Source organism: Poromitra crassiceps, assembly GCF_964638095.1.
Source record: "Poromitra crassiceps genome assembly, chromosome: 1".
NCBI lineage: Eukaryota > Metazoa > Chordata > Actinopteri > Beryciformes > Melamphaidae > Poromitra > Poromitra crassiceps.
Window position 1 is genome coordinate 127,272,119 of NC_139623.1, and position 27,398 is coordinate 127,299,516.

The 27,398-nt window shown below is 45.1% G+C and overlaps 1 protein-coding gene across 1 annotated transcript; it reads left to right on the forward strand.

The window, feature by feature from the left end:
• Nucleotides 1–2,989: 2,989 nt before the first annotated feature.
• On the forward strand, nt 2,990–26,068 carry shroom1 (shroom family member 1; the record flags this gene model as incomplete). Its single annotated transcript, XM_083633038.1, has 8 exons — nt 2,990–5,679; nt 5,792–5,978; nt 7,190–7,230; nt 7,691–8,356; nt 8,607–9,263; nt 12,089–12,197; nt 15,142–15,414; nt 22,682–26,068. 8 exons carry the CDS (start codon nt 2,990–2,992, stop codon nt 22,934–22,936), a joined length of 4,878 nt encoding a protein of 1,625 aa, XP_083489164.1. The 3' UTR covers nt 22,937–26,068.
• Between the last annotated feature and the right edge of the window lie 1,330 nt (nt 26,069–27,398).

The window sequence follows — 27,398 nt, forward strand, 5'->3', positions numbered from 1 at the left end:
AGTGAGTGCGGACGTGAATTCTGTGAACAAACAAGTATATACGGATGATACGGTCGTGGTCTGAGCTTCGGTTTATCATCTGAATATTACGAAAGACCCCAATGATTCATAAGAGGTCTAAAGTCATATTATAGCAGTCGGGCGAACTTAGTGAGAAGCAGGACAACAGTTTTTTTTGTATTGAGTTTGCCGTGATGCATAGCAGAGTGGTGCTAGCGCGGGGTTCCTTGCTAAGCAACAAGCCAGAAGTTGACCCCGAGAATAGTTTTATCTTTTTTGTCCAAGAAATCTTAACCCTTGTTATTACATTTTAAAATCAATTTTAAGTACCGTAGTTACTGATGTTTTTGTATGTGTCATTTTGGAGGAGAGGAGTAGGAAATCCTCATCTACATTGTTATCTGATTGATTGATTGACGTGTCACACACCAATGGTGCCCAGCCCGTATGGGCTTATGAGACACGACAAAAACAGATACAAAACTGTGGTTTACAGAACTTCAGCTTCCATATTTCAGAAAGCAAGATAGCAAACAAAAGGACACACAGTGTCATATAGAAAAATAGAACATATTCATTACAAACCTATACAAACAGCATATTTTTTCTTCTTTACCAGGCATTACTAATAAATTGAGCTATATCAAAGACTCTCTTATTAAAGAAAAATGCAAGTCTAGGCACATCCAGTAACCAAAAAGCTTCAGGGTGAACAACAAACACTTTTTCATACATTGTGTGTCTCAGGTCATCTCGTATAGAGGGCAGTAAAACACAAAATGAATTTCATTTTCTATCTCCCCAAGGTCACAACATAAACACAACCTGTCCTCTTCTGGAACTGCGTTGAATCTACCGGTTTCTAACGCCAAAGGGAGAGTGCCGGATCTGAGTTGTGCACAGACTGACCTTTTAGCTCTTGTGAGATTCAGATACACACAAGGCTCGGTGCAGAAATGGTCTTTAATGAGAACGAACGTGTGAAGTTTAGGTTTGAGCCAGATGTCAGCAGCCCATTTCTATTTGTGTTTCAGAAACAGTTTGTTTTTAAGATGAGATACATCACAAAGTAATCTGTTTCTGAACACATACTGCAAATCACACTGATAGAAGATGGACAGCATCTCTCGGGCCCATGGATAGTTATGAGAGAGATCCCAATTAAAGACTTTTTTTGTTAACCTGCCTTCAGTCATTCTAATCAGTCTGTTCCAAAAACGTACCATTTCCCCTTTGTGTCTAACGGATTGCTTTTGACTGAATGTTGTTACAGCAAGTATGGACCCTAGAACCCCGGCAGCATAGTCCATCACAGGACAGACACAGGACTTATACAGTTGAGAATATGCATAGAAACCTAGGTCCCTACACACTCTCAGTTTATTCAGCACCGACCCCAAGGCTCTACCAGCAGATTCAGAAAGGGAATTAATACCAGATTCAAAACTCATATATTCATCAAAGATAAAACCAAGGTATTCGTACAGGTGAGGTCAGCATAAGACAGAGGGAGTGAACCAAAACGAAAATTAGAAGTACTTCTTTGCACACTTTTCTTTCTAAAATGGACAATCTGGGTCTTCCCTTGATTAATTGTTCATCTCCATTTAAAACACCAAGTGTTAACAATATTTAACATATCCTGGAGATCATCTTCTGATTCGGCCAGGAGGACAATATCATCTGCGTATAACAAAATACCCAGGACTGTGTCGTCCACCTTAATACCAAGATTAGCATCTTTAATCAGAAGGGCTAAATCATTAACAAAAAGGGCAAATATTATCAAATATCTATTTTGATATAACCTCAAAACATATTTACTTAATGGAATTACATACTGATGCACCTTATATAGCATTTCAACCTGTCCTAAAACTGTATAATTCTTGGGTCATTTATTATGGAATTGGTGATCAAGTATGAGCGAATAATGTTCTAAATGAAATAACTATGAAATGACACAGTGACCATGTGTTAGTCGTCAAGGAGCAATCCCACATGAATGAAGAATGAGGGGTAATTAGCAGAGTTAAAGGATTTCCCCTGGTGCTGCCATGTACCATTCCCTCTGTTCTGCTGGTTAAGCAGAAACACTTGAACCTGCTCAGTTCTCTGGTGGACCAAGTGAAAGAGGCACAGACACACAAACAGATAGCAAAATTTTTCATTGAAGGGGTTTACCATCTGTCTCGTACCACTTATAGCACACAGAACATGTTTCAGGAAGCACAAGATAGTCTTCCAACCACACTGCAGGAATTTGACCTAGAAATGCCAGGATCTTTCCTTTTTGTTTTTGCTGGTGACTTATGGTTTTTGGCTTGTAGTGTAAACACACTGCAAAAATGGTAACATTTTCCTTCTACATGCCTTTTTCCCGGTGCCATGCTTTGATGTAGCAGAAAGTGCAGCTGTGAGGGCTGTTAACCCAGTGGACTGTTAACAATCTAACACAAAGATATTTGATTCATGTGGATAACCCTCTTCAGCTGCCATTTGTTGCAGGTGTAACTGGAGCATGAGTCCTGGCTTATGATTTCTCCCCCAATAAGCAGCAGTCTATGCGTTTGTGTCTTATATAATATATAATAATAATAATAATAATAATAATAATAATAATAATAATAATAAGCAGGCTATGCGTTTGTGTCTTATATAATATATAATAATAATATAAGTAATAATAATATAAGTCTATGCGTTTGTGTCTTATCCCCCAGGAGCTCCTGAGCAGACCAATTGGAGAGGCTTTGAACCAACGAAAAGGCGCCAAGAAAATGACTTGAATACCACCAAGAGTGACCCGACAACCTGCAAGTATGTTTGTGACAATTTCCCATTTTCACCAACAAGGCACGCACACACACACACACACACACACACACACACACACACACACACACACACACACACGCATCAATACACACGCCCATACACTAATTCACAAACCCTGCCCTTCTCTTCCTGCCATCCACTCCAGTCCTCCATGGATTCCTACAACTTCCACTTTGAGAGAATGAGCAACGTGGACCTGCATCCTGTGAGCCTGCCTGTCAGCCGGCTCTCCCCAGCCAAGTCCAGCAGCAGCATCGTGGAGCAGCTTGTCCACCACCAACACGGCAAAGGAGACTCCGCCTACAGCTCCTTCTCTGGTGGGTCTACCGCCCCAGACTACCCGTCTCCCTTCCTCCCAGACGACCTGCAGCCCGGTTCCCTCAACCACTACGCCGATCTCAAGTATGTGAAGGCCATTTACCACCCCAGCCAGGTTCTGCAGTCTGACTCAAAGACCATGGACCAGCTGTATCGCTCCGTGGAGGTGATCTCAGAGCAGTATCGCCACAGTAACAACAACAACGTTAACCACCACAGCCACAATCGCAACGACAGCTGCGATACCAACAACAAACCACTCCGTAACCAAGAAGATCCTGTGGCGGCTCCTTCCCAAGGTCCTTACTCTCCTCTTCGTCCTCCTCCACCCCCGGCCCGCCTGGATAGTTTCATAGCCACAAGGAACCTAGAGAACAGCTGGGTGCACCCCCAAGGCGCTGACCCTCCACCTCAGCAGCCGCAACAGCAGCCACGGCCCCACTCTCAGCTCCAGCCCGAGCCTCCATATGCCCCAAGAGCCCAGATGGCTAATCCTGACTCTGGTCAGAGAACTGACCCAGTCTACAGAGGCTGGTCGGGCTCCCAGCAACACCAGACACAGCCACAGCAGCTGCCTAGCTACCGCCCCCACCTCCAGCCTCATGACAAGTCCAGGGAGCCACTGTCCTTAGAACACCTGAGTGGTTTCATCATGGATAATAAAGCTGCCAGTGAGCAGCAGACCTCAGAAAACATCTTAAGCCGATCACCTCCTCGAGGCGTGAGCCAGACTGAGCACCTGAAACCCAGACAAACTGCAAGCAGTGTTGGACGTAATGGAGACCATCATAACAACAATAGCGGTAGCAGCAGCCATTTGGAGGGTCAGCGTAAAAGGGCACACTCTGCCCTTGAGCCGATCCGGGCTGATAGCCCCTGGAATGTTGCTCAGAACATTATCAACAGCAGCATCCAGCACAAGGGCCAGTTCTATTTTGTTACGGGTGTGTGTAAACTGTCCGAATCTGGTGTGAGAACACAGTGTGCATCCCCATGTGTGTCTGAGGCTGGGAGTGAGAGCTCCACTGTGGTGGAGACACACTGGCTGACTGAGAAAGAGAGAGAGAAGGAAAGAAGTCACAGCACAATGGATCATTTGTTTCGGCCTCGCACCTCCAATGATATTATTCCGGGTGAGAGAGAGGTTTTCCCTTCTGTCACCCCGGGCCAGGACCTGATGTCCAGGAGCCAGGATGAGGAGAACCACAGACCCCCTCTCATCTTGACACAGTCCTCCCGCAAGTTTGATGCCTTAGAACAAATCCACGTGAACCAGAGTCGAGACATAGGCCGCCACACTGCCAACAACCACATATTCTACTGTGGACCAGACAAAGACTGCCCCTCAGCATCCACCTCAGAAGGTAAGGAGGTCACCACACTCATCAGTAACGAACAGCCAAGCCATCACAAGAGAGAAGAGCAGGTGAAGAGAGGGAGAAGGCAGCCACTAGCAGATGTTCCCAGCGAGAGGATAAACAAGGAAACGACCCCGCTTCTCTACCACCTGACCGGAGCCAACAGAGCAGCGCTGAAGCCTAAAAAGGATGGTTTCAGCACGAAAGACAAAGAAGCAATCCTAAACAAAACTGGTTATATAGAAGTCGCTGTTAACGGTAATGAGAGATCTCCCCATGATGAAATGGCCAAGGAGGATCACGGGGAAGTTACCTCACATGCCTGTAACACCATGGACGACTCCTTCAAGAAGTACTACAAGGAGAAGCTGAAGGATGCCCAGTCGAAAGTCTTGAGGGAGACGTCTTTTAAACGAAGGGACCTGCAGCTGTCATGGCCGCACCGGATCAGACAAAAACCTGAACTGAGACCTATGGTGATTCACGCTTTCTCCTCATCACAGGACTCTGAGACTTCAACGGACACACTCATACCCTTTGTGACCTCTGAGGATACAGAGAGAGCGAGCGTGAAGGAAGATGTAAGGGAGAAGGAGCGCGAAAAGGAAAACGGGAGGCCGGTAAACGTAGCCCAGCCCCAGGTGGCACGCATCGGAGGCAGGAAGCGTTTGACTCAAGAGCAGAAAAAGATGTGTTACTCCGAACCTGAGAAGCTCAACCAGGTCGGCGCCACCCCCAACCACTCCTCCTGCCGTTCCCTCGGAAACGATACAGAGCATTTCTTCCCAGTTGACTGTGAGAGGGAGGAACCTGTGCAGCAAGGAGAGCAGGGATTGGTTGCTGCAAGGAGGAAGATGTTTGAGAGCAGAGGACGGACCCTATCAGCTTCTAGCCTCTCTAAGACCAACCTGAAACACCTCCAACACAAGGCCCTGGTGGAGTACATGGAGCGTAAGACAGGGCAGAAGGTAGCCGAGCCCCAGCAGCCAGGGCCTCAGTTACCACCTAACCCTGACCCAAGACAGAGGCACTCAATGGGGGAGAAGCCATTTGATTGGGGTCCCAAGCCGCTGTCAGCATGTCCTGAAGGTAAAACGCCGAAGAAGAAGCTCCACAGGCCCCACTCTGCCGGCCGCATCCTCGACTCCTCCACCAGCTCCATCAGGTAGGAAAGAGAATGAACGAGAGAGTGTGACAAACAGAATCTCATTTGATTTGGTATTAGATTAAATCAGACTTGTGCATTGAAGTCCTCCATTTTAATTTCCCCAAAACAGGTATGCCCAGTTCTTCTCAGCGCAGTCTGGTTCACTCCAGTCTGGGGACCAGCTCCATCAGCTGAACTGGAGGGAGAACCAGCGTCCGTCTCAGGGGAAGTCTGCCTCAGTGGAGAGCCTGCTGGACCAGCCAGAATCACCTAGTTTCTTCAGGAACAGATCCACATCCACACCACATGCATTTCAGGTAAGGCTGGATGCTTCCTTGTTGTTTTTATTGTCAGTCCTATCAATCATTGTACCTTTCTTGCCAATGAGACGATATTGCTCTCGTAACCGTGGATTAGACCTTTTCAAATGTTCTTGGAGTACTTGGAGGCTTTACTAGGCTTTACTACATCAGGTCATGTCCGTGTTGAGGCTTTACTAGGCTTTACTACATCAGGTCATGTCCGTGTTGAGGCTTTACTAGGCTTTACTACATCAGGTCATGTCAGTGTTGAGGCTTTACTACATCAGGTCATGTCAGTGTTGAGGCTTTACTACATCAGGTCATGTCAGTGTTGAGGCTTTACTAGGCTTTACTACATCAGGTCATGTCAGTATTGAGGCTTTACTAGGCTTTACTACATCAGGTCATGTCAGTGTTGAGGCTTTACTAGGCTTTACTACATCAGGTCATGTCAGTGTTGAGGCTTTACTAGGCTTTACTACATCAGGTCATGTCAGTGTTGAGGCTTTACTAGGCTTTACTACATCAGGTCATGTCAGTGTTGAGGCTTTACTACATCAGGTCATGTCAGTGTTGAGGCTTTACTAGGCTTTACTACATCAGGTCATGTCAGTATTGAGGCTTTACTAGGCTTTACTACATCAGGTCATGTCAGTGTTGAGGCTTTACTAGGCTTTACTACATCAGGTCATGTCAGTATTGAGGCTTTACTAGGCTTTACTACATCAGGTCATGTCAGTGTTGAGGCTTTACTAGGCTTTACTACATCAGGTCATGTCAGTGTTGAGGCTTTACTAGGCTTTACTACATCAGGTCATGTCAGTATTGAGGCTTTACTAGGCTTTACTACATCAGGTCATGTCAGTGTTGAGGCTTTACTAGGCTTTACTACATCAGGTCATGTCAGTGTTGAGGCTTTACTAGGCTTTACTACATCAGGTCATGTCAGTGTCCGCTAATTTGTCATTCACAGTGTAACTATACTAAATTGACTTTGAAATATATTGCGTTTAAAGTTAAAAAAAAAAAGGAAAGGAATGTATTCCTGTGATTGGCTAAACTTTCCAGTACACCTTGCATTGTCCTGTGTAGCAGCAACCTACCTATCTAGCACTCCAAGCAAGTTGGAACAAATTGCATGTACCCTGTTATTAGATTCAGTAGAAAGCTTTAGAGATTTGTGCTGATAAAAATAGTTCAACTGTTGCCTTTTGATTCTTGTGCAGGTGCATGATCCTTCACCCGTTAATACCATGGAAACCTGCAGGTATGTACCAGTGCTGCAGACAAATTGGGACATTTTTATTGGTTTTAGGTCAGCAAGGTGTTCAGACAGTGATGTGTGCTGTGGCACAGACGATAAATCTCAACTTGATTCATTGTGGCACTGAAAGTCAACCGACCTGCTCTAGCAGGCCAACATTCCTTTCACAAGATTTATGCTTGTACTGAAGGGGAAAAAATCACTGACTGAGACCATTTCCAGCAGTTGGCTGTAGTAGTTTATGGCAGGATCAAATTATTATAGCCAATCTTTAAATGAAATACATTTTCCAGAGCCCTTCTACAGTGCATCAGTAATAGTAATTAAATATCAGCCTGTGAATACAGTCATTGGGAGGTCAAGCCCCTAAGCTTGACTGTGTTTTTCTCTAAATAATTCAACCGTGTAAACTACTCGTGGTTTATATGAATTGCTTGGCTTTAATATTGTATATAAATTGCAGTCTCCAGAAGAATGGAAATGAGGAGCCTTTGTCACGGCCGGCCCCTGAAGGCCAGCAGCGTGTCCGTGTGGTGGCACAGAGGGGGAAGTCCATGGAAGAGCTCGGAGCTTCCAAGGTCACCAGACCCTCAGCCCTGAGTAAGAGCACAGAGCAGCTGGACCAACTGAGGAGTCGTTCAAGCAGACCAGAAGGGACACCGGGACCGGACAGGGACAAGGGGAGCGCATCATACTTTGGAGAGGCCCGAGGAGAGAAGGCTCAGGGGCAGGAAAGAGAGAGAAGGAACCAGTGGGTATCGGAGCGAGCAGCGCAGGGACAAGAGAACGTTATCCAGAAAAATGCTCAGGAACAGACCGAAAACCAAACCCAGAAGTCCCTGTTGAAGCAGGACTCAGCACCGTTGCTGGGCAATGAGGAAGACGCCGGGCCTCTCACAAATGCAGGAACCAGGGACTCGAACAGATCCAGCTACCCGGCCTTTAGCTCCTCTTCTCCGGTCAGGGTTCACTCTGGATCTGCTGGATCCCACTGCTCCATCACAGATGAGGTCAGGCTCAGCAGACCCTCCAGTGAGGCGTCCCACCCACCGTCCCCCAGAGAGATCAAATCCACCTCCTCCACCCCCAACCAAACAAAGCTTCCTTATGAAAACAGATCTAGCGCCAAGTAAGTTCAGATACCATAACAATACAGTGGCTGTTTCTTCCTTGAAATTATTTCACTAGCTGAATCTGCCACACTGCATTTTACTTTATAATTTGTTGTTTGCTAATCTTTCTGGCTCTCAGTCATTGCATTGTCCTAATTTGCAAAAACCCACTCATCTAGAACCTAACCAGACTTGAACTATAACAAGTATTTGCAAATACAATTTGGCTCAGGTTTACTTCCTATTCATAACCTGTTTGACTTCCAGCAGAATCAGGACGTCGTCTCCCGTGACTACATCAGAGCGAGAGCAGTCAGTGGATGAACCCAGCAATGACACCGCACGCCCTGATTCAAACCAGGAAGTGTCTCTGAGCTGCGGCGTCACCACGGACCCCTCGTTGTGGATACTCCCACCTGAAGAGGGAATCAAAGACGAAGTCCAGAACCCGCCGCAAACCGAGTCCGCTAGCTCAGCCCCTCCCGTGCAGAAAAGCGAAACCTCTGTGTTTCCTTTGACCTCGGTCTCTGATGCAGACACCAGCCAGCATGCAGAGCGGGAGAAAGATGCAGACACCAGCCAGCATGCAGAGCGGGAGAAAGATGCAGACACCAGCCAGCATGCAGAGCGGGAGAAAGATGCAGAAACGGAGGATGAGAAGGCGGGAGAAACAAACCAGGGGCTAGAGGAGAGGGGGAGCCCAGAGGGAGAGATGGAGAGCCCCGAGAAGCCCGTGGAGTTGCCTCAGTGGGAGGAGCTGGTAGAAGCGGTGGTCACAGCCGACCCCTCACTCGCCAGGGCGCTCTATCCGCTGACCAATCGGAAGACGGCGTTGATGCTGATGGAGCAGCTGCTGTCGGAGGACACACTATTGATGGAGGAGCATTACAAGAAGAAGCAGGAGCAGAGAGGAGCTGCTGACAGGTAGAAGTCTCTCTGTTCAAACCCAACTCTGCTACTAATTATTTTAATCAAGTTTTATTTTTTATTTTTCTTCCAATTTCCTCACCAATTGTAAAACCCCCTCTGCTGTCCTTGTCGTTGCTCCATCCGCTATGCCGATCTGGGAGTTGTAGACCAGCATATGCTTCCTCCAATACATGTGCAGTCACCACTGACCAGAGGAGGTGCTAGTGCAGTGATCAGGACTCATATCCCAGGAACGTCTGACTAAACCAGAAGTACCGCTACCGGGAATTCAACCCGGGTCTCTGCGATGGTAGGCGAGTGCTTTTACAACTACACTACCCAGACGCCCCACTCTGGTAGTCATTAGTCTCGGGCTTCCCGACAATTGTAGGGCTCTGCCTACCAATCATTTGGGAAGTCCTTATCAAAAATACTTTCTTGAATGGCGGCGAGAACGGCCACTAACAAACCTGGTTACCGGAAATGACGCTCTCCCCGCATTATCCTCCATAGTGAAACAAACTGGAGATACAGCGAATCATGTTGTAACATGGCGACGTTACATTATTGGATTTTGTTTTACAAGCACACGACTTCTGCATGTCACCACCCCTTCTGCATGAAGGGCCACCCTAAAGACTCTTGATTAGTTCTGCAATGCAGTTTTTTTTACTATCTCATTTTTCCACCCAGTTGTAATAACGAAAACTCTGAGAAAGTTCTCAGTCTCTCGTTAAGTGGCGAGGATAGAGTCTGAGAACTGATTCTAGGTTGTCATGAACAATATTTTAACAGTTTCCATGCATGGGAGGAAGTCAAAGGCATACTATTTATAATTCCCATCCCTTCATATTGGATAAAACTACAATTGGATATAACTACACCACTTTCCATTCTGTCTATATCTGTGTGTGTGTGTGTGTGTGTGTGTGTGTCTGTGTAAAATGCAAGTCATCGTGCTTAGAGCTGCAACGATTAATCGATCGAAAGAAAATTAATCGACAACTATTTTGATAATCGATTAATTGTTTTAAGTCCATTTTTAAAGGGAAAGAAAGTCAAAATTATCTGATTCCAGCTTCTAAAATGTGAACATTTTCTGGTTTCTTGACTCCTCTACGACAGTAAACTGTATATCTTTGGGTTGTGGACAAAACAAGACATTTGAGGACGTCATCTCGGGCTTTGGGAAACACTGAACAACATTTTTCACCATTTTCTGACATTTTATAGACCAAACAACTAATTGATTAATCGGAAAAAATAATCGACATAATAATCGATAATTAATGACACCTTCCAAACCATTTTGGAGCTAGCTTAGTGTACAGAGAGGGCAGGCAAGGTCGAGTTTCATGGTCTACAGTTTCTCTGTGATACTATGGTTTCTAATAGCCAAAGAGCAGCGCACCACCAGTACAGTGTTACCTTATATTGCATCACACATACAGACACACCTGGGCGTCCACTCAACTACACACACTTAGATTTCTGCCAGTGTAATCACACTTATCTGTTTTGGATATACTGTATCTCAACAATGTGCAATTGTATCTCAGTGTTTCATAATCTGTACTTAACAATGGCACATTATACTCAGATGATATTGCGTTTGAAGATTTATAACACAACTTGATATGGGAATACATTTTGAGCATGATCATACTGTGTTGTGTCAACAGAAATGCCACTGGTCTAAAGAAAATGGCTGCAAGACACACAGTTTGACCCGAACATGTCACTGTTATCTACTGTTGTGCAGCAACACTAAAAAGTGCTTTTAGTGAACTCCAAACTGCTTTTACTATGGTTCAGGCCCAGCTGTATCAGCTGAAGCTTGTTTTAAATGCAGACAAGACTAAGCTGATGGTTTTTAGTAAGACAAAGAGGGAACCACAGTCACTGCCACAGATAGTTACTACACAGGGCAAGGAAATTGAATGTCAACCTACAAGTACTTAGGCTTTTTAATAGATGACTCTCTAACTTTTAAGATTCACATAGACACTCTTGTGAAAAAGCTCAGGCTGAAGCTAGGTTTTTATTTTCGCATTAAGATGTGTTTTTCTTTTGAGGCATGAAAGCGGCTTGTCTTGGCTACCTTCCTGCCGATAATTGACTATAGAGATATTCTATACATGCATGCTCCTGTGGCAGCACTACGTAAGCTGGACACAGTATACCATGGGGCGCTCAGGTTCATCACTAACTTTAGACCTTTAACACACCGTTGCTCTCTGTATATGAAGGTAGAATGGCCCTCCTTAACCTTGCGCAGGTTGAGTCACTGGTTCCTCTTCATTTATAAGGCCATTCTGGGACAGCTCCCACCTTATATATGCTCGCTAATCACCCTGCAGGAAAACAGCACTTATCAGTTACGTTCTCAAAATAGAGTCCTGCTGACCGTACCAAAGGCTCGGACTGAGTTTGGCAAAAAGGCCTTCCATTTCTCTGCCCCTCTGGCCTGGAATGAGCTTCAAGAAACACTGAATCTACAGGAGCTTGTCTCATTAGACAGTTTTAAAGTGATGTTAAAAGTCATGGAGGCTAACGAAATGCAGGTCTGTAAGTGTCATGATTTATGAGTGGTAACAATAGTTATTAGATTGAATCATGCCTATCCATGTGAAATATGTTGTACTTTTTCTTTTCTTTTAATCTTTGTTTGTTAGTTGCTTATGCAAATGTTGTGGTGATATGTTATGTAACTGTATGTCTGTAACCCTGTGCTGCCTCTTGGCCAGGTCTCTCTTGCAAAAGAGGTTTTTAATCTAAATGAGACTAACCTGGTTAAATAAAGGTCAAAAAAATAAAAAAAATAAAATTTGTGTTTCTAGTGCAGAGACGGTGGAGGAAGCTGAACCCTCTCCCTGTACATCTGATCCTGACAGCCACAAGTCTCAGTGTCCAGAGCTGCAGAGCAAAGCTGACGTCACTGAGAAGAAGGTGATCATTCATTTATGCATATTAGTGCACACTTTTGTTTGAACCAAAATGCCTCAAAGTAAGGTTGTTAAAAGTATTGATAGCATCGATAAGTATCGATAGAAAACATTTGAAATGGATACAATACTCATTTGCAACAGTGCGATACCAGCAGTGTTTTTTCTTAATGAAAAACCAAACGTACTACTGATTTTTGCTGTGTAAGCGCAACGTTTTTAATGATTTGTATCGGGCCTAGGTTATGGAGAAGCGTGCATCTGTCCGTCCGTCCGTCCGTTGTTTATTTGTATGCCTCTTGTGGTGTTGTCACCACTGGTATCGAAAATGGTATTGAGTATTGATATTTCCCCGGGTAGCGGTATCAAAGTTAGAAAATTCTAGTATCGTCACAACCCTACCTCAAAGTACCACCACATATTTAAATACAGGCAACCCCAGTAGGATTTGAATCCCTAACTCCAGCAGTGGAAGTGCAACGTCCATAGCAAGTGTCATTACAATGTAACAATGTTTCCTTATATATGTTTTCATAATGGAAATACAAATAAATAAAAATGTGTCTGGATCTTGCACACACACAAAAAAGATGAGACCAAAGTCCAGACAAAAATTAATACATTTATATAAAAAAGGCATAGTACCCAAATAATAAGTGCTTTGCTAGTGAAAACAACAAGAAACAGGCCAGGGCACAGCACAACAGAGCAGCTTCTTAGCTACTGTTTTTGTTTTTTCAAATGGAGAAAACATTGAACGTTGCATATTGATTCCATCTGGATGCTATTTGGCTGGAAATGGATTAACACATTCACTGCCAGCCGTTTTTTTTTTACTGTAGGTAGCTTCTGCCAGAGGGTTTTTTTGAGGATTCTGGCTCATCTTTCAAGAGCCGAGGATTCTTTTCTGCTAAGATTTTGTGAACACAAAATATCTCAAAAGAACTAATAGAATGTGTGCTTTCTCTGTCTAAAAGAGTTAGTTTGTAGAGTTAGTAGTTATGTAGATATTAGCCGTTGAGTACAGCATGGTTTCAGCGTCTGAGACTGAAAGCTGAGATAATCGCAGTTTTGTGAAATTAAATCAAACAGGCAGAACAGTCACTTTAACCATTTATTTTTGGCATCAGTGAGACATCAGACATCTAAACAATATAGTTCTGAACCCCCTCTCCTTCAAACTCCTCCCTCCGTGGGCGTGTCTCTGGTGGCTTTCAGCAGCGTTTGTCACAAGTGAGTTTCTTCTGCTGCTGCTGCGAGTTTGAGCAGCCTCCCTCCCTGGCGGCCCCCTCGTCGGCGAGTCTGGATGGGGCTGCTCGTTTCTTGGGTTTTCGGTTGAGAGCTTTGATGAAGCTTTGTGCGATTCTAGGCTTTATGCTGCGTGTTTCAAAGTGTGTTTTGCACCCAGTCTATTTTTGGAACCCCCCACCGTTGTGCGCCCGTGTGCACCAGCGCGAAAGCGTTTTCGCCTGAGAATGAGGCTCGTTCGTTTTCGGTTGTGAGCTCAGCTGGAATGAAGCTGCTTGCGATTCCTTTCTGCTGGTGTTTCAAAGGTGTTTCAAAGTGTGTTGCACCCATAATCTATTATGCAAATTTGCAATCCCCCACCGCCAGCTCCCAAGCGCGAAAGCGAAAGCGTTTTCGCCAATCCATTTTCATGAGAATGGCTTCCTCACACTGCTTTTTGCTTGGCTTCCTCTAGTCTGGAGAGCACTGTCACCACTTAGTGGGTCGGTGGAATGGGTTGTACACGTTCGGTGGCTCCAATATTTATATAAGAGATGTAAAAGGGTTAGATCAACGTCCCACCGCCAAATTTTTCTTTTTTTTTTTTTTGACGTATCAACTCGTCATTGGCAGTCAACCGTTGGATTTTTTTTTGACGTATCAACTCGTCAATGGCAGTGAACGTGTTAATGTCAAAGCGAGATAGTCGGCTCTCCCTTATCACATGATGTACTGTCTGCCGCTTATCTGCGTCTCCTGCCTGTCTGATGTTTGGCTTGGCAAACAGCCTCTCCTGCTTCTTCCTCACTGCCCTCCACATCTGCCCTCATAATCTCAATTTCAGAATCACATCATAAACTCATAAATTCACTCACTCACTCATTCAACCCAACTGAGGAGGCTAATATTACACATGCCATAATACAGATGCACGCACACTGAACATAGAAGTACAAATGCACTTTTTGGGTACAGCTAATTCACTCACATTGCTACCAGTAAACCTTTATGATATTGTTGAGTATGGAAGAAGTGTGTTCGCACTTCAAAGAGTTTTTAATAGAGGATAACAACTCAAAAACACGGAGACATGAAGGCCAGAAGGCAAAAAATGTAATTTCGACTCTTGTATACTCTTTTTTTCTTTTTTATGTTTATTTATACAGGGGGAGTGTCACTGAGAGCAATGCTCTCTTTTTCAGGAGCGCCCTGTTCACATTCACACCTGGAAACTGATCCGTATAACCACAGTCTGATCTGCTGGCCACTGAGCAGCTCCACTTGAGCGGTTGGGGTTAAGGGCCTTGCTCAAGGGCACCTCAGTGGTGGTAATGAGGGAGGGGCAAGCACTGCTTTTTCACTTTCCCCCACCCAGATTTATTCTGCCGGTCCCGAGGATTGAACAAGACGACCTTCCGGTCACAAGCTCACTTCTATAACCTTTAGGCCACCATTTCCCACCCCATTAAAGTCCCAAGTATCAACTTTATTTTGCACAATTTACACAATTTAAAATACATAAAAATGACAGGAGATAACAAGACCCTAAAAGCACTAATGGTCCAAAGCGATTATATTTCATCGGTCAACTGCCACCTTAATCTCTTTTTAAAAACAGGCACAGATATTGACATATTTTGATAGCGTCCTCAAGTTCATTCCACACCTGTGGACCTCTGCAAACTATCTCACACATGTCACTTCTCCTCTTGCCCTGACAGCGTTTGTTAGTATCGTGTATTGAGGAGCGGCTGCGTGCGTTGGAGGAGGGGCGTGCATCCCTGCAGGCAGAGATCCAGGAGAATGCGGCCTGCGGTGCGGCGCTGGAGCTGCTGGTGGGGGAGCGCTGTCAGCCTGTGGAGCTGGAGAGGTACACCCTCTTCATAGGAGACCTGGAGCGGGTGGTGAGCCTGCTGCTGTGCCTCTCTGCCAGGCTGGCCAGGGTGCAGAATGCCCTGAGCACCGTGGACCAGCACACAGACGCTGAGGAGAAGGTGAGGGAACATAGCAACAAACTTAGAGATCTGCCTTTTTTCTCTTATTTTCCACTGGAGTTCACTAGATACACTACCAGCCAAAAGTTTGGACATGGTAGTGCAGTGGTAGATTCCCTGCCTACCAACACGAGGGTCACAGGTTCGAGCCCCCATGTGTCCATATAGGCACAATTGACTGTGTCTTTTTATATATATATATATGTATATATATATATATATATATATATATATATATATATATATATATATATATATATACGTATATATATATATGTGTGTGTGTATATATATATATATATATATATATATATATATATATATTTATTTTTTACCGTGTCTGCGCAGCTGCACTGGTGGGAAGCCGGATTAAGGGCATGAGTCCTGGTGGCTGCACTAGCGCCTCCTCTGGTCAGTGGGCCTGTTCGGGGGGGGAGGGGAACTGGCTTGGGGGGAATTGTGATCCTCCCACGTGCTATGTCCTGCCGGTGAAATTCCTCGCTGTCAGGTGAAAAGAAGCGGCTGGCGACTGCACATGTATCGGAGGAAGCATTGTGCTACTCTACAACTCTCCCCATGTATCCATTATAGCTGAATTCTGAAAGTATGCTTTGTAACCTCCTAATCAGTGTCATCTCACATCTAAAGTAATTATAGGAGTATATATTAATAATATATTAGGAGTATAAAGTCAAAACTTCAAACTATGGGTCACTGTCCAAACACTTCCAAAGCTCATGTTAAATAACATTCTTATTTCCTCGACCCTCTGGCCCGTTTCTCCATCTTCTCCTGTCAAAGTAGTGAGCACTGATGCTGAAAAAGTAAGGCGGGTCACCCAAGTGAGTTAAACTAAGATGCGATAAGGATCTACTAATGTACTCTAATGCACTTCCATGTGGTCCATGTACTGTATTTTTCGATCCCACGCTCCTGTGTTTTAGCCCCAGGTTGTTTACACACGTGCACGACAGCATGTAAGTGAAAGCATACTCCTACCCACCACGTGTGCCTACTGCAGTCTTATGTATGTCAGGTCACACATCCTATGACTGACTGCAGTTTCATGTCGAGCTGATGGCGGGAAGAGGAGTGACACTGTCTGAGGTGTGCAGCTGCTCCCATGCCCTCAGCTATACTCTCTCTGTTTACACTAGCACAGCAAACATGCCATTCGGGAAAAGTTGAAGGGCAACTTTAATGGAGTCAAGGTTTCTCACCGTTTGGAATTCAAAAAATGCCAGTGGGCTTATCTGTGTGTAATTGCCAATCTTTGGCTTATCTTTATTTGAGCCTAATGATTTAACTCATTTAACTAATTTCAAGATTATTTTTTAATACACTGCTGGTTTGATAGCAGTGCATGTGAACATTGTTTCCAAACTGCTACATATCCATTTTGGGAACGGGGGGAACGTTACTTGAAGTTCATCATTCACTATTAGCTCCTAAATGTTGAGCAAATATGTATGTGTAATGGTGGTCTGATTTGTCAACCAAGGGCCTAAGTCTTCTACTATCCATTAAAAACTCCTATAGTGTGCCGTCAGTCATTTTTGCAACATTAATGTGTTTTTTTTCTTCCAAATGATGGATAGCTCACTTTGAAATGGCAATCTTTATGCCATCATTTTTAATAAAAGTGATACATTTTGTCTAAAAGATCAGAATGAATCAATTTTGTTTCATTGGATCTCACTCCAGCACTCTGCCCTCTCTGAACACTCAGTTTCATTATGCGTCCCAGATATTGACTGTATAAAGGTCAGTGGTCCCAGCATCTCAGCATCAATTGATGTTTGCATGGATGCATCAGATTTGTAGACTTGAGGCAGAAAGGGCTCGTTGTTGGTTTGTCCGTCTGTTGAATGGTTGCTGGCTGAATGCATAGCCTACTGAGGGCTTGTTAGAGGCTCGTTTGTTTTGTTGCTGTTATCAGCAACAGTGGTATTTACACTGACTCACCGAAACTGCAGCCTGGTTTCGATGACATTTGCATCTACCCTGCCCTCTGTTGACATAATGAAATACTGCACCTTTTTAATATCCTGTGGACATTAGAACTGATTATGCAATCATACAACTTTGACATGTTTTGCTCTCCATTACAGCTCACAACAAAATACCTTTGGAGTAAAACAAAAATCTAACCAAACATCCTGAAGCATTATTGGTAAAGAAGAAGAAGAAGCTAATAATTAACTTTCAGAGCTCTTATTATGAGTATCAGAATCAGAATTCTTATATTTGTCCAAAGTATGTTTGTACATACAAGGAAATTGACTTTGTGTAGTTGGTGCACAAGTTAGGATACATAAGATACATAGGGACAACACAATAGATATAAATAAATGTACATCATACAAGATATGAACCGAGTATTAACAGTCAAGTGTGGCACAGTACAAAGTTAGCAAGGCAAAGTGACAGGTTACAAGTACAAAGTGGCAAAAGTATAGTTAGCAAAAGTTGGCAAATTGAACAGCATCTACAGTATCTAGGATACAACAGAAATAGCAGAATATGAACAGGTTATATGCATGAATTGCATACAGTAGGGCTGCCACTAACGATTATTTTCATAATCGATTAATCTGTCGATTATTTTCTCGATTAATCGATTAGTTGTTTGGTCTGTAAAATGTCAGAAAATGGTAGCAAATGACGATCAGTGTTTCCCAAAGTCCAAGATGACGCCCGCAAATGTCTTGTTTTGTCCACAACTCAAAGATAATATCAGTTTACTGTTATACAGGAGTAAAGAAACCAGAAAATATTCACATTTAAGAAGCTGGAATCAGAGAATTTAGACCTTTTCTCTTAAAATTGTACTCAAAACGATTAATCGATTATCAAAATAGTTGTTGATTCATTTTCTGTCGATCTAAGGGGGGAGCTTATTTTGGGGTTCGGCAAAACTCCGATGGTGAAATAAGTTCGCTTGTCACACAATAAATCACACTCGTTTGACTTAAGAGCAGCGTCAAGCCAGCGTAATCAGAATCAGAATCAGAATCAGAAAGACTTTAATGATCCCCGGGGGGAAATTGGGACAAGTTACAGTTGCTCGTTCACGTAACACAGATAGCATAAAATAAAATACACAGTAGTAATGCGATAGTAATAAGCAGAAGAAGAAGAAGAAGAAAGAACACAACATAGCATGGAATAAACAGTATAAACAGTATAAACAGTAAACAGTATTAAATGCAATAGGAGCAAAATAGTGGAGTACGTCTAAGTAAGCAATACGTAGAGTAAGTGGGTACCTTACGTGCCAATTGTCTTTATTGCACACTGAACTTATATTATTCGGCTTGCCCCATACGTTACACGTGGCTCAGCCAGGCACTTTTCCAGTTAGCCTATCTTAATTGCACACTGAACTTATATTATTCGGCTTGCCCTATACGTTACACGTGGCTCAGCCAGGCACTTTTCCAGTTAGCCTATCGGCTGGCTCAGTCTCAGGGAGACTGAGCGTCTCCGAGGTGCTCTTTTAAGAGAGGCATTAAATAGACCAATGGCCACAGGCAGGAATGATTTCCTGTGCCTCTCCGTGTTGCATCTAGGAGGAATCAGTCTCTCACTGAATGTACTCCTGTGTTTGACTAGCACGCCGTGGAGTGGGTGCGAGTCATTGCTCATGATGGAGCGTAGCCTGGATAACGTTCTCTTCTCTGACACCGCAGTCAGAGAGCCCAGGTCCAGCCCCACAATGTCCCTGGCCTTACGGATCAATTTGTTAAGTCTGTTGGCATCCGCTGCCTTCAGCCTGCTGCCCCAGCACACAATAGCATAGAGGAAGGCACTAGCTACTACCGACTCATAGAACATCCTCAGCATGGTCCGGCAGACGTTGAAGGACCTCAGCCGTCTCAGAAAGTAGAGACGGCTTTGCCCCTTCTTGTAGAGTGCATCAGAGTTCTTAGCCCAGTCTAGTTTATTGTCAATGTACACTCCAAGGTACTTGTAATCCTCCACTATGTCAACACTGACCCCGTGGATAGAAACAGGGGTCACCGGAGCCTTGACCCTCCTCAGGTCCACCACCAGCTCCTTTGTCTTTGACACGTTGAGCTGCAGGTGGTTCAGCTCACACCATGTGACAAAGTTGGCCACCACATCCCGATACTCATCGTCATCGCCATCTTTGATACATCCCACTACCGCAGAGTCGTCAGAGAACTTCTGAAGGTGGCAAGACTCTGTCTGGTAGGTGAAGTCCGTGGTGTAGATGGTGAAGAAGAAGGGAGAGAAGACCGTCCCCTGTGGTGCACCCGTATTGCTGACCACTCTGTCTGACACACAGTTCTGTAGGCGCACATACTGTGGTCTGCCAGACAGGTAGTCCACGATCCAGGCCACTAGGGGGGCATCCACTCGCATCGCCGTCAGCTTCTCACCCAGTAGAGCCGGCCTGATGGTGTTGAACGCACTGGAGAAGTCGAAGAACATGACTCTCACAGTGCTGGCAGGGTTGTCAAGGTGGGCGTAGGCGCGGTTGGTCAGGTAGATGACCGCGTCCTCCACTCCCAGCCGGGGCTGGTAGGCGAACTGGAGGGGGTCAAGGGATGGTTTGACCATAGGCCTAAGCTGCTCCAGGACGAGTTTCTCCAGGGTCTTCATGATGTGGGACGTCAAAGCTACCGGCCTGTAGTCGTTGGAGCCACTGGGTCTTGGCTTTTTCGGTACAGGAACGATACAGGACATTTTCCACATCACGGGGACCTTTTGGAGACTCAGGCTCTTGTTGAAGATCAGCTGTAGCACATCACACAGCTGGGGGGCACAGGCTTTGAGCACCATGGGGCTGACGCCATCCGGGCCAGCTGCTTTTCTCGTGTTTAGTCTCCTCAGCTGATTCTTCACCTGGTCCGCTGTGATGGTCAGCGTGGGTGGGGGGGGGGGGGGAGAGGGGGGGTGTGGCCTCGTCTCTGGGTGACGGGGTATGAGGGGGGGGGGGGGGAGGTGGGCCATCAGGGCCATCAGCCAGAGGGAGAGAGAGGGGGGGGGGAGAGGCGTGTAGCGGGGGCTGCTGTTAGAATGCTGCAGTCCGGAGAGTCGGGGGAGGGGGCCCCCGGGCCAGCTGTATCAAATCTATTGAAAAACAGATTCAATTCATTGGCCCGATCAACCCCCCCCTCCACCCCCCCGCTGCTAGCTTTGTTAAAGCCAGTAATAGCTTTCACACCTCTCCACACCTCTCTCATATTGTTCTGCTGGAGCTTCGCCTCTAGCTTCGACCTGTAGCACTCTTTCGCCACTCTGGTGCTCCCTTTCAGCTCCACCTGGATGGCCCTGATCCCATCTCTATCCCCCGACCTAAATGCTCTTTTCTTGGCGTTCAGGATGGCCTTGATGTCCTTAGTTACCCAGGGTTTATTGTTCGGGAAACATTTTATTTCCTTTGTGGGTATGTTGCAATCCACACAAAAATTTATGTAGTCCGTAATGCACTCTGTGATCCCATCAATATCCTCGCCATGTGGGTCACAGAGTGCCTGCCACTCAGTTACCTCTAAGAGCCTCAGTTCCTTCCTCTGACCATACCCTCACTGTCCTGGAGGTCACAGGCAGTTTTTTCACCATTGGGGTATATCTAGATCTGAGGTAGACTAGATTGTGATCGGATCGGCCGAGCGGGGGGAGGGGTGACGAAGAGTAGGCCGGATCCTTCATGTTCGCGTACATCAAGTCAATTGTCCTGTCGCCCCTAGTGCTACAGCTCACGTACTGCTTAAAGTTGGGCAGTGTTTTCGTCATAGTCACGTGATTAAAATCCCCCGATATCAGTACCAATGCACTCGGATGCTTAGTCTGGAGTCCAGCAATGGCGTTGTGGATATTGTCACACGCTGATATCGGATTAGCAGAAGGGGGGATGTAAATCGCCACAACAATCACATGAGAGAACTCCCTAGGTAAATAGTATGGCCGTAGTCCCACAGCTAAAAGCTCCGTGTCCGGTGAGCACGAGCGTTCTTTAATGCTGATATGAGCCGGATTGCACCATCTATTGTTAACAAGAATGGCAAGGCCACCTCCTTTCTTCTTGCCGCTCAAGGTGCTATCGCGGTCCGCTCGTATCGTCTGGAAGCCATCAATTGATGCGTTATAGTCCGGAATGTCCTTATTTAGCCAGGATTCCGTGAAACACATTAAGCTGCACTCGCGAAATTCCTTCTGTGTCCTCGCCAGACCTGTTAATTCCTCCATCTTATTTGCTATCGATCTGACATTGCCCATAATCAGCGAGGGGAGATTTGGCTTGAATCTCCGACGTTCTCTCCTGGCTTCGTGTTTCCTCTGCCTCGCTCTCCTGCCTCTCCCTCTTCTTCCTCGCCGTGCATTTCGTATCAATTCCTCCGGAATAAGCGGCGCCGGGACCGCCTCGCCGGCCGGCGAGCGGTATTCCTGCAGCTGTTCTCTGCTGTAAACAATAGCCGCATGTCCTGGCGCCAGCTGTTGTCCCCAGGCGATACATTGTAAGAGCAGTAAACCGGTCAAAAATAAGTTAAAAATTCCTCTGAACCACATGGTTACTGACGGATACACTATTTACACAATATATACACACGATAAGTGTTAGAAAAGAGCGATAATAATAATAATAATACAAAGAGCACAGAAACGAACGAGCAACTGCAACAAGCGACCGTCCTGGTCAACGCCTGCGCACACCAGATAAATAATAACAATAAACACAGCCAATTTCCCCCCTCCCCTCTCTGCTCGAGAGAGGCCAGTCCTTCAGTCCTCCGCACTTCGCAGCAGCCACACAGGACAGACACAGCGAGAATGGCAGAGGCTTGCAAGCTGCCCAACGCTTGTATGTATGTAGAGAAAGCAAATGCACGAAGCGAAATGTGGAAGTAGTTTGCTTTGATGTGCGCGAATGATTAGATTAGAACGTTCTAGATTAGAACGTGTGTACACCCCATGAGAGAAGGACCGGTGTCGCGGCAAATGACTGGACCCGTTGACTGGACCCGTTCTACACTTGTGTTCCTTATCGCGCATACCGCTCTTCTGACTGGCTCGAAACTGGTGAAATGTCCGCGACGACGGGGTCGCGCTTATACCGGAACAACAACTTTCACACATGAAGGCATTAGACCGCGTTCCGGTCATTTAGCGGTAAAAGGCGCATGTGGGAAAACAGCTTCAGTTTAAAAGAGGAAGCACAATCCATGATCCATTGTCTCTCTGTCTGTCTGTCTGTCTGTCTCTCTCCCTCCCTCCCTCCCTCTCTCTCTCCGCTCAGCAATCTCTGGACAGTCGCCACCGTCTGCTGTGCAAACAGAGGGAGGACGCCAAAGACCTGAAGGACAACCTGGACCGCAGGGAGAGCCTGGTGTCCGGGTTCCTGTTGCGGCAGCTGTCTGCACAGCAGCTGCAGGCCTACCGCCGCTTCGTCCAGACCAAGGCATCGCTGCTCATCCGCCACAAGGACCTGGAGGAGAGGCAGAGGCTGGGCGAGGAGCAGCTGGAGGCCCTGAGCACCAGCCTGCATGTGTGAAGGAGAGGAGAGGAGAAAACATTACGGAGGAGGCAAGAAACCCCCCCCCCCCATGTTTCTTTCTTTTTAAAATATTTCCCCACGCTACATGTACAGTACAGTGCTGGGGTTTGACTGTACTTTCTTCCTAGAGACACAGGATACGGCGGAGTGGATTGCAACATGCTCCATACTAATGTTTCACCCTCTTTGCACACAATAGTGAAGAAGCGTTATGTACTGTTCACGCTCAGGAGGGAAAAGAGTGAAGAAGCGTTATGTAGTGTTCACGCTCAGGAGGGAAAAGAATGCAAGAGGACAAAGTTTTGCAATGACCAATTCCAGGTGCCCCTTTTTGTTTTTTGGCCTAACCCCAGCCATGTGTTTCGTTAGTCTTAAAAAAAAAACGTTGGACAGGAGTGCCGTCCTGCTCTCCGATCATGCCTACACATGGTAACCTGACGCTGCCAGATGGTTTGTTTTCACAGAACCATGCTCGGCAAACCTTTGGAAGAGGCAGGCACTTTTCAAAAAGCTACTTGGCAGGTGATAGGATGAACCATCTGTCTATCACGGGCCGGCTTTCTCGCTGTCGTCTCACGTAAATCCCGCCCATAGCTGCCTCTGGACCAGTTTGGAGCCTGGCAAGATGGATTTGTGGTGTGATGGTGATCTCATGATGTGGCGCCCAGCGCTTCTCGTCATTTCCAGGCCTGAGTTGAGCACACGGTTACCCTGAAGGCTCGTGCTCTCTCTCCCTCCGCCCATGGCTGCTCTCCTCAGCCAGCACAATCTCTGCACAAGTGCATTTGAAGAGGTGCACTGATCCTTTCTAACAGTGCACATGCGACCTGTTACTTTGAAGAGAGGACTTTCTGTGTGCCTTGATGTTGGTGTTGCTGTGGAATGCGTTAAGTTAGAGCTGCTGTGTGGAAATGTTGTGTCCCCTCTGGTAGCAATTCAGCAACTTGTCCTTTAACTTTTCAGTTAGTTGGTAGCGCTCCAGTCCGGTCCGGTCGGGTCCAGTGTCTGCAAATATGGAAACCTATCATAAGCTTTAAGATTGTGTTTTGACCAGTGAGAAGACATGGGTGAATGAGGCAGGCCTGAAAGAGGGGGTGTACTGTGTAATCTCAGTAAAATGTACAATAGATATAGAAGATTTAATCTTTTTTTTATGTTATATTTTTAAATGTTTCAAATTAAGGCACTAAAAACCAAAAAAGGTGACTGAAAAAAAGCACTTTGTAATGATACATAAACTGAATGCACATTTCTTCAAATCAGATTTGTTAAAAAAATCTGTTTCAAAGTGGAAGCCTTACTCCATCCAGTTACCCAATGTTTCTCCTTCACTGTCTGTTTTTATCCATTTTGAATAGGAATGTTGAAATGATGGGGTTTTAAATGGTACGTGAGCACATTCAGCAACAGGATTATATACTTCATGATTTTTCTGACTAATTTCATACTTCTGAGTTTTTTAGTCTTGATGATTGATTTCATGCTGAAACAGTTCCACATACAGAGGTGATAAACCGCTTAATAGCAGATTCTAAGTAAGCAACAATTATATTGCCTATTTTGTCCTAATGTCCCTTTGTTGCAAAAGTGACACGTGATACTTGAAATACTTTTTCTTTTCTTTTCTTTTACAACCAAGAAAGTCCTTCACTTGGGGTGTCTTAAACAATGTTCCTGTTCTCTACCTCCACAGCATCGGCCCTTGAGACTCTTAGTTTATTGGACCTTACACAGTAGCCTTAATCTCAGCTCTTGTTGGTAAACCTGTATTGAATGAATCCACACTTTTTAAATGAAAGTACTTTCCCATAATTTTTTTAAGATCTTAAATATGATAAATGCATCTGTGTTCCCACATTATCAATATGTTAGTTTTTCTAGTTTTATTCATTTCAAACTCCCTTTTTATTGAATATTCAACCAGGCACAAAGCAGAGTTCAATAATGATGTGAGAGCATTTATCTCTCTCTCTGTGTGTGTGTGTGTGTGTGTGTGTGTGTGTGTGTGTGTGTGTGTGTGTGTGTGTGTGTGTGTGTGTGTGTGTGTGTGTGTGTGTGTGTGTGTGTGTGTGTGTGTGTGTGTGTGTGTGTGTGTGGATTAGTTGTTGAACAAAGACAGAACTCCACTTGGTGTTTGCTGTGTTAGTTTTCAATAAAAATCCCATTAAGTTATGAAATGATCAAAACGTTGTCGTCCCCATTCCATGTAGGCCGAACCTGTACTGAGAGACTTTCATCCAACTTCTGGATTGCCTGTTGTGTTTAAATATGGTATTTATGTCATCGTGTGACAACAGAGGCAGAACAACTTCTGCAGCCCCTCTACAAAAGAAACACTCACTAAGACAATACTTGAACAAATCTCCTTGCAAAATGTCAAAGACATTGACCAACTCCAAAAATGGGATTCCCCAGTGAGCTGAAGAGCCTCCCACGCTGACAAATATTTTCATGTTTTCTGCTAAACAGTTTCACCACTGCCGCCACGACACATTTGTCATGGAGATTTACGACTGTCCGTTTCAGTTTCTTAAAAAATGTATGTTTGTTTTGGCCTTTGTACAGATGCAGGGCTGCAAGGGAGAAAGACAAGGGGGACTATGGTGTGTTTTTTTCCATGGAGACATGCAGAGGACAAAACACTTTGCAGAGTGAGAAAGATTTGGGGGGGGGGGAGAGAAAGTGAGACAAACTCTTCCACAAAGGAGCAGTGTTTTGTTACTTAACAAATGCTAATGTTAGTTGTTACAATTTGGCAACTTCCGGAATCACCCTTGTTTCTCTCATTGTTTGGTCAAAATGTTCTGTTGGGGTTAGAGGAACACACACCCTGTTTTTGAAGTAGGAGTCATGTTAATTTAGTTGACCATCTCGTTTCAAATATAGGAGAACATTGATATATAAATATAGTAGAATCCATCTCAAAACCAGGAAGGACAGACCCGCATTGCATTTCAGTCAGTCCCAGCGTTTGGGAAGACAGCACAGACATTTCTCAATTCCACTTTCCGATCCGTTTTCCATGTATTTGCTGTTGTGACGATGAGAGTTTGTTGTTTTTTGTGCCTGTTTGGAGTTGTGAATTCCATGACGTTTGTAATATTGTGAATAAATTAAGCTCTCACCTCTTCCCAGTGTGCCACATTTTACTTATTTTTTCCCTCTATGCTCTTTGTCTAAACCGTTTGCCAAAATCACTCACCCAAATGTGTCTTGGTGACACAGAGACGCATCACCAGCCATAGTAACACACACCTGCTACAGGGACAGCAGGATCCCACATGTAGTGTAAATGGACAGAGCAAGACACATGACGGATAGTAGACTAAACATTTAGCTACCAATATTGGGGGGGGGGGGGGGGGGGTTGGTATACGCAGTGGAAGTGGTCCCTGGGAAATTTGGTTTGGTACGTAGTGGTACTTGGTCGGAAAAGTTTGGGAACCCCTGATGTAGGCTATTCTAATAAACACATTATAGCATGACTGAGCTGAGTAAAGTGACAGCACTATAAGGTTATTAGCAATAGCATGATACTATAACACAGTTATGAGGACTTATGAGCAGTATTTGCTGGCTGCAAGTAAAGCTTTAAAAAAGCATGTAAAACAAAAAGATGATTCTTTCAAAACACTTGTCACTTTGGAAAGGAGGTATAGTTTCAAATATACATACTACAGCATGCGCTGGGACGCGTCATCAGTGATGTTAACTGGGGTCGTGGGGTGTTTCGGGTCCGTCAACATCATACACCCTCGCCCAGTAGACCCAGCCGAGGCCGATTACGACCCCGACCCGCGTCCCAGAAGCAGCCGCTCACGGATCAGCCTTCCTACTCTGTCTGCAGCGTTGCCTGCGGAAGGGCTGATCACGCCCAATCCGCTGCAATAGAGTTAGTGCTACACCGCAGTATTGAAAGACCCTTCGGTGCATGGAGGTCTAAGGCCCTAAATATAATAAAGCATTATGAATGCTGAACGTATAGCACATTATGTCCACCAGTTGTTATAACTTTCCATGCATGATTATAAACATTTATAGTTTCATAATGTCTTATAAATGCATTATAATGTCTTATGAATGTGCTCATAATGCATTATAGACATAAAGTGTTAGCGATTTATCTATTTGTGCTGCTGCTGTAATGTTCAAACTGCTAGGAGAGACTTTGTGTCACTTCTTACTTTGACATCACATTTCTTTATATTAGTGCAATATGTTCAGTGCCATGGTTGAGCTTCTTTTTTGTTTTGTTTTGCAGTGAGTTTCTTAAGTTTCACTCGACCATCAGTAGCTTGGTGCTCTTTCGTTTTTGTCTCTTGTCTGCCCTCTGCAGGCACAGCAACACTTTGAGGATCAGAGTCTTTTACCACTGAACTCTCCTGGGATCATATGAAGCACTCTTCAGTGTGGGAGTTAATATACAGGAGGAATGTGGATGGATAGCATCAGGTAATGG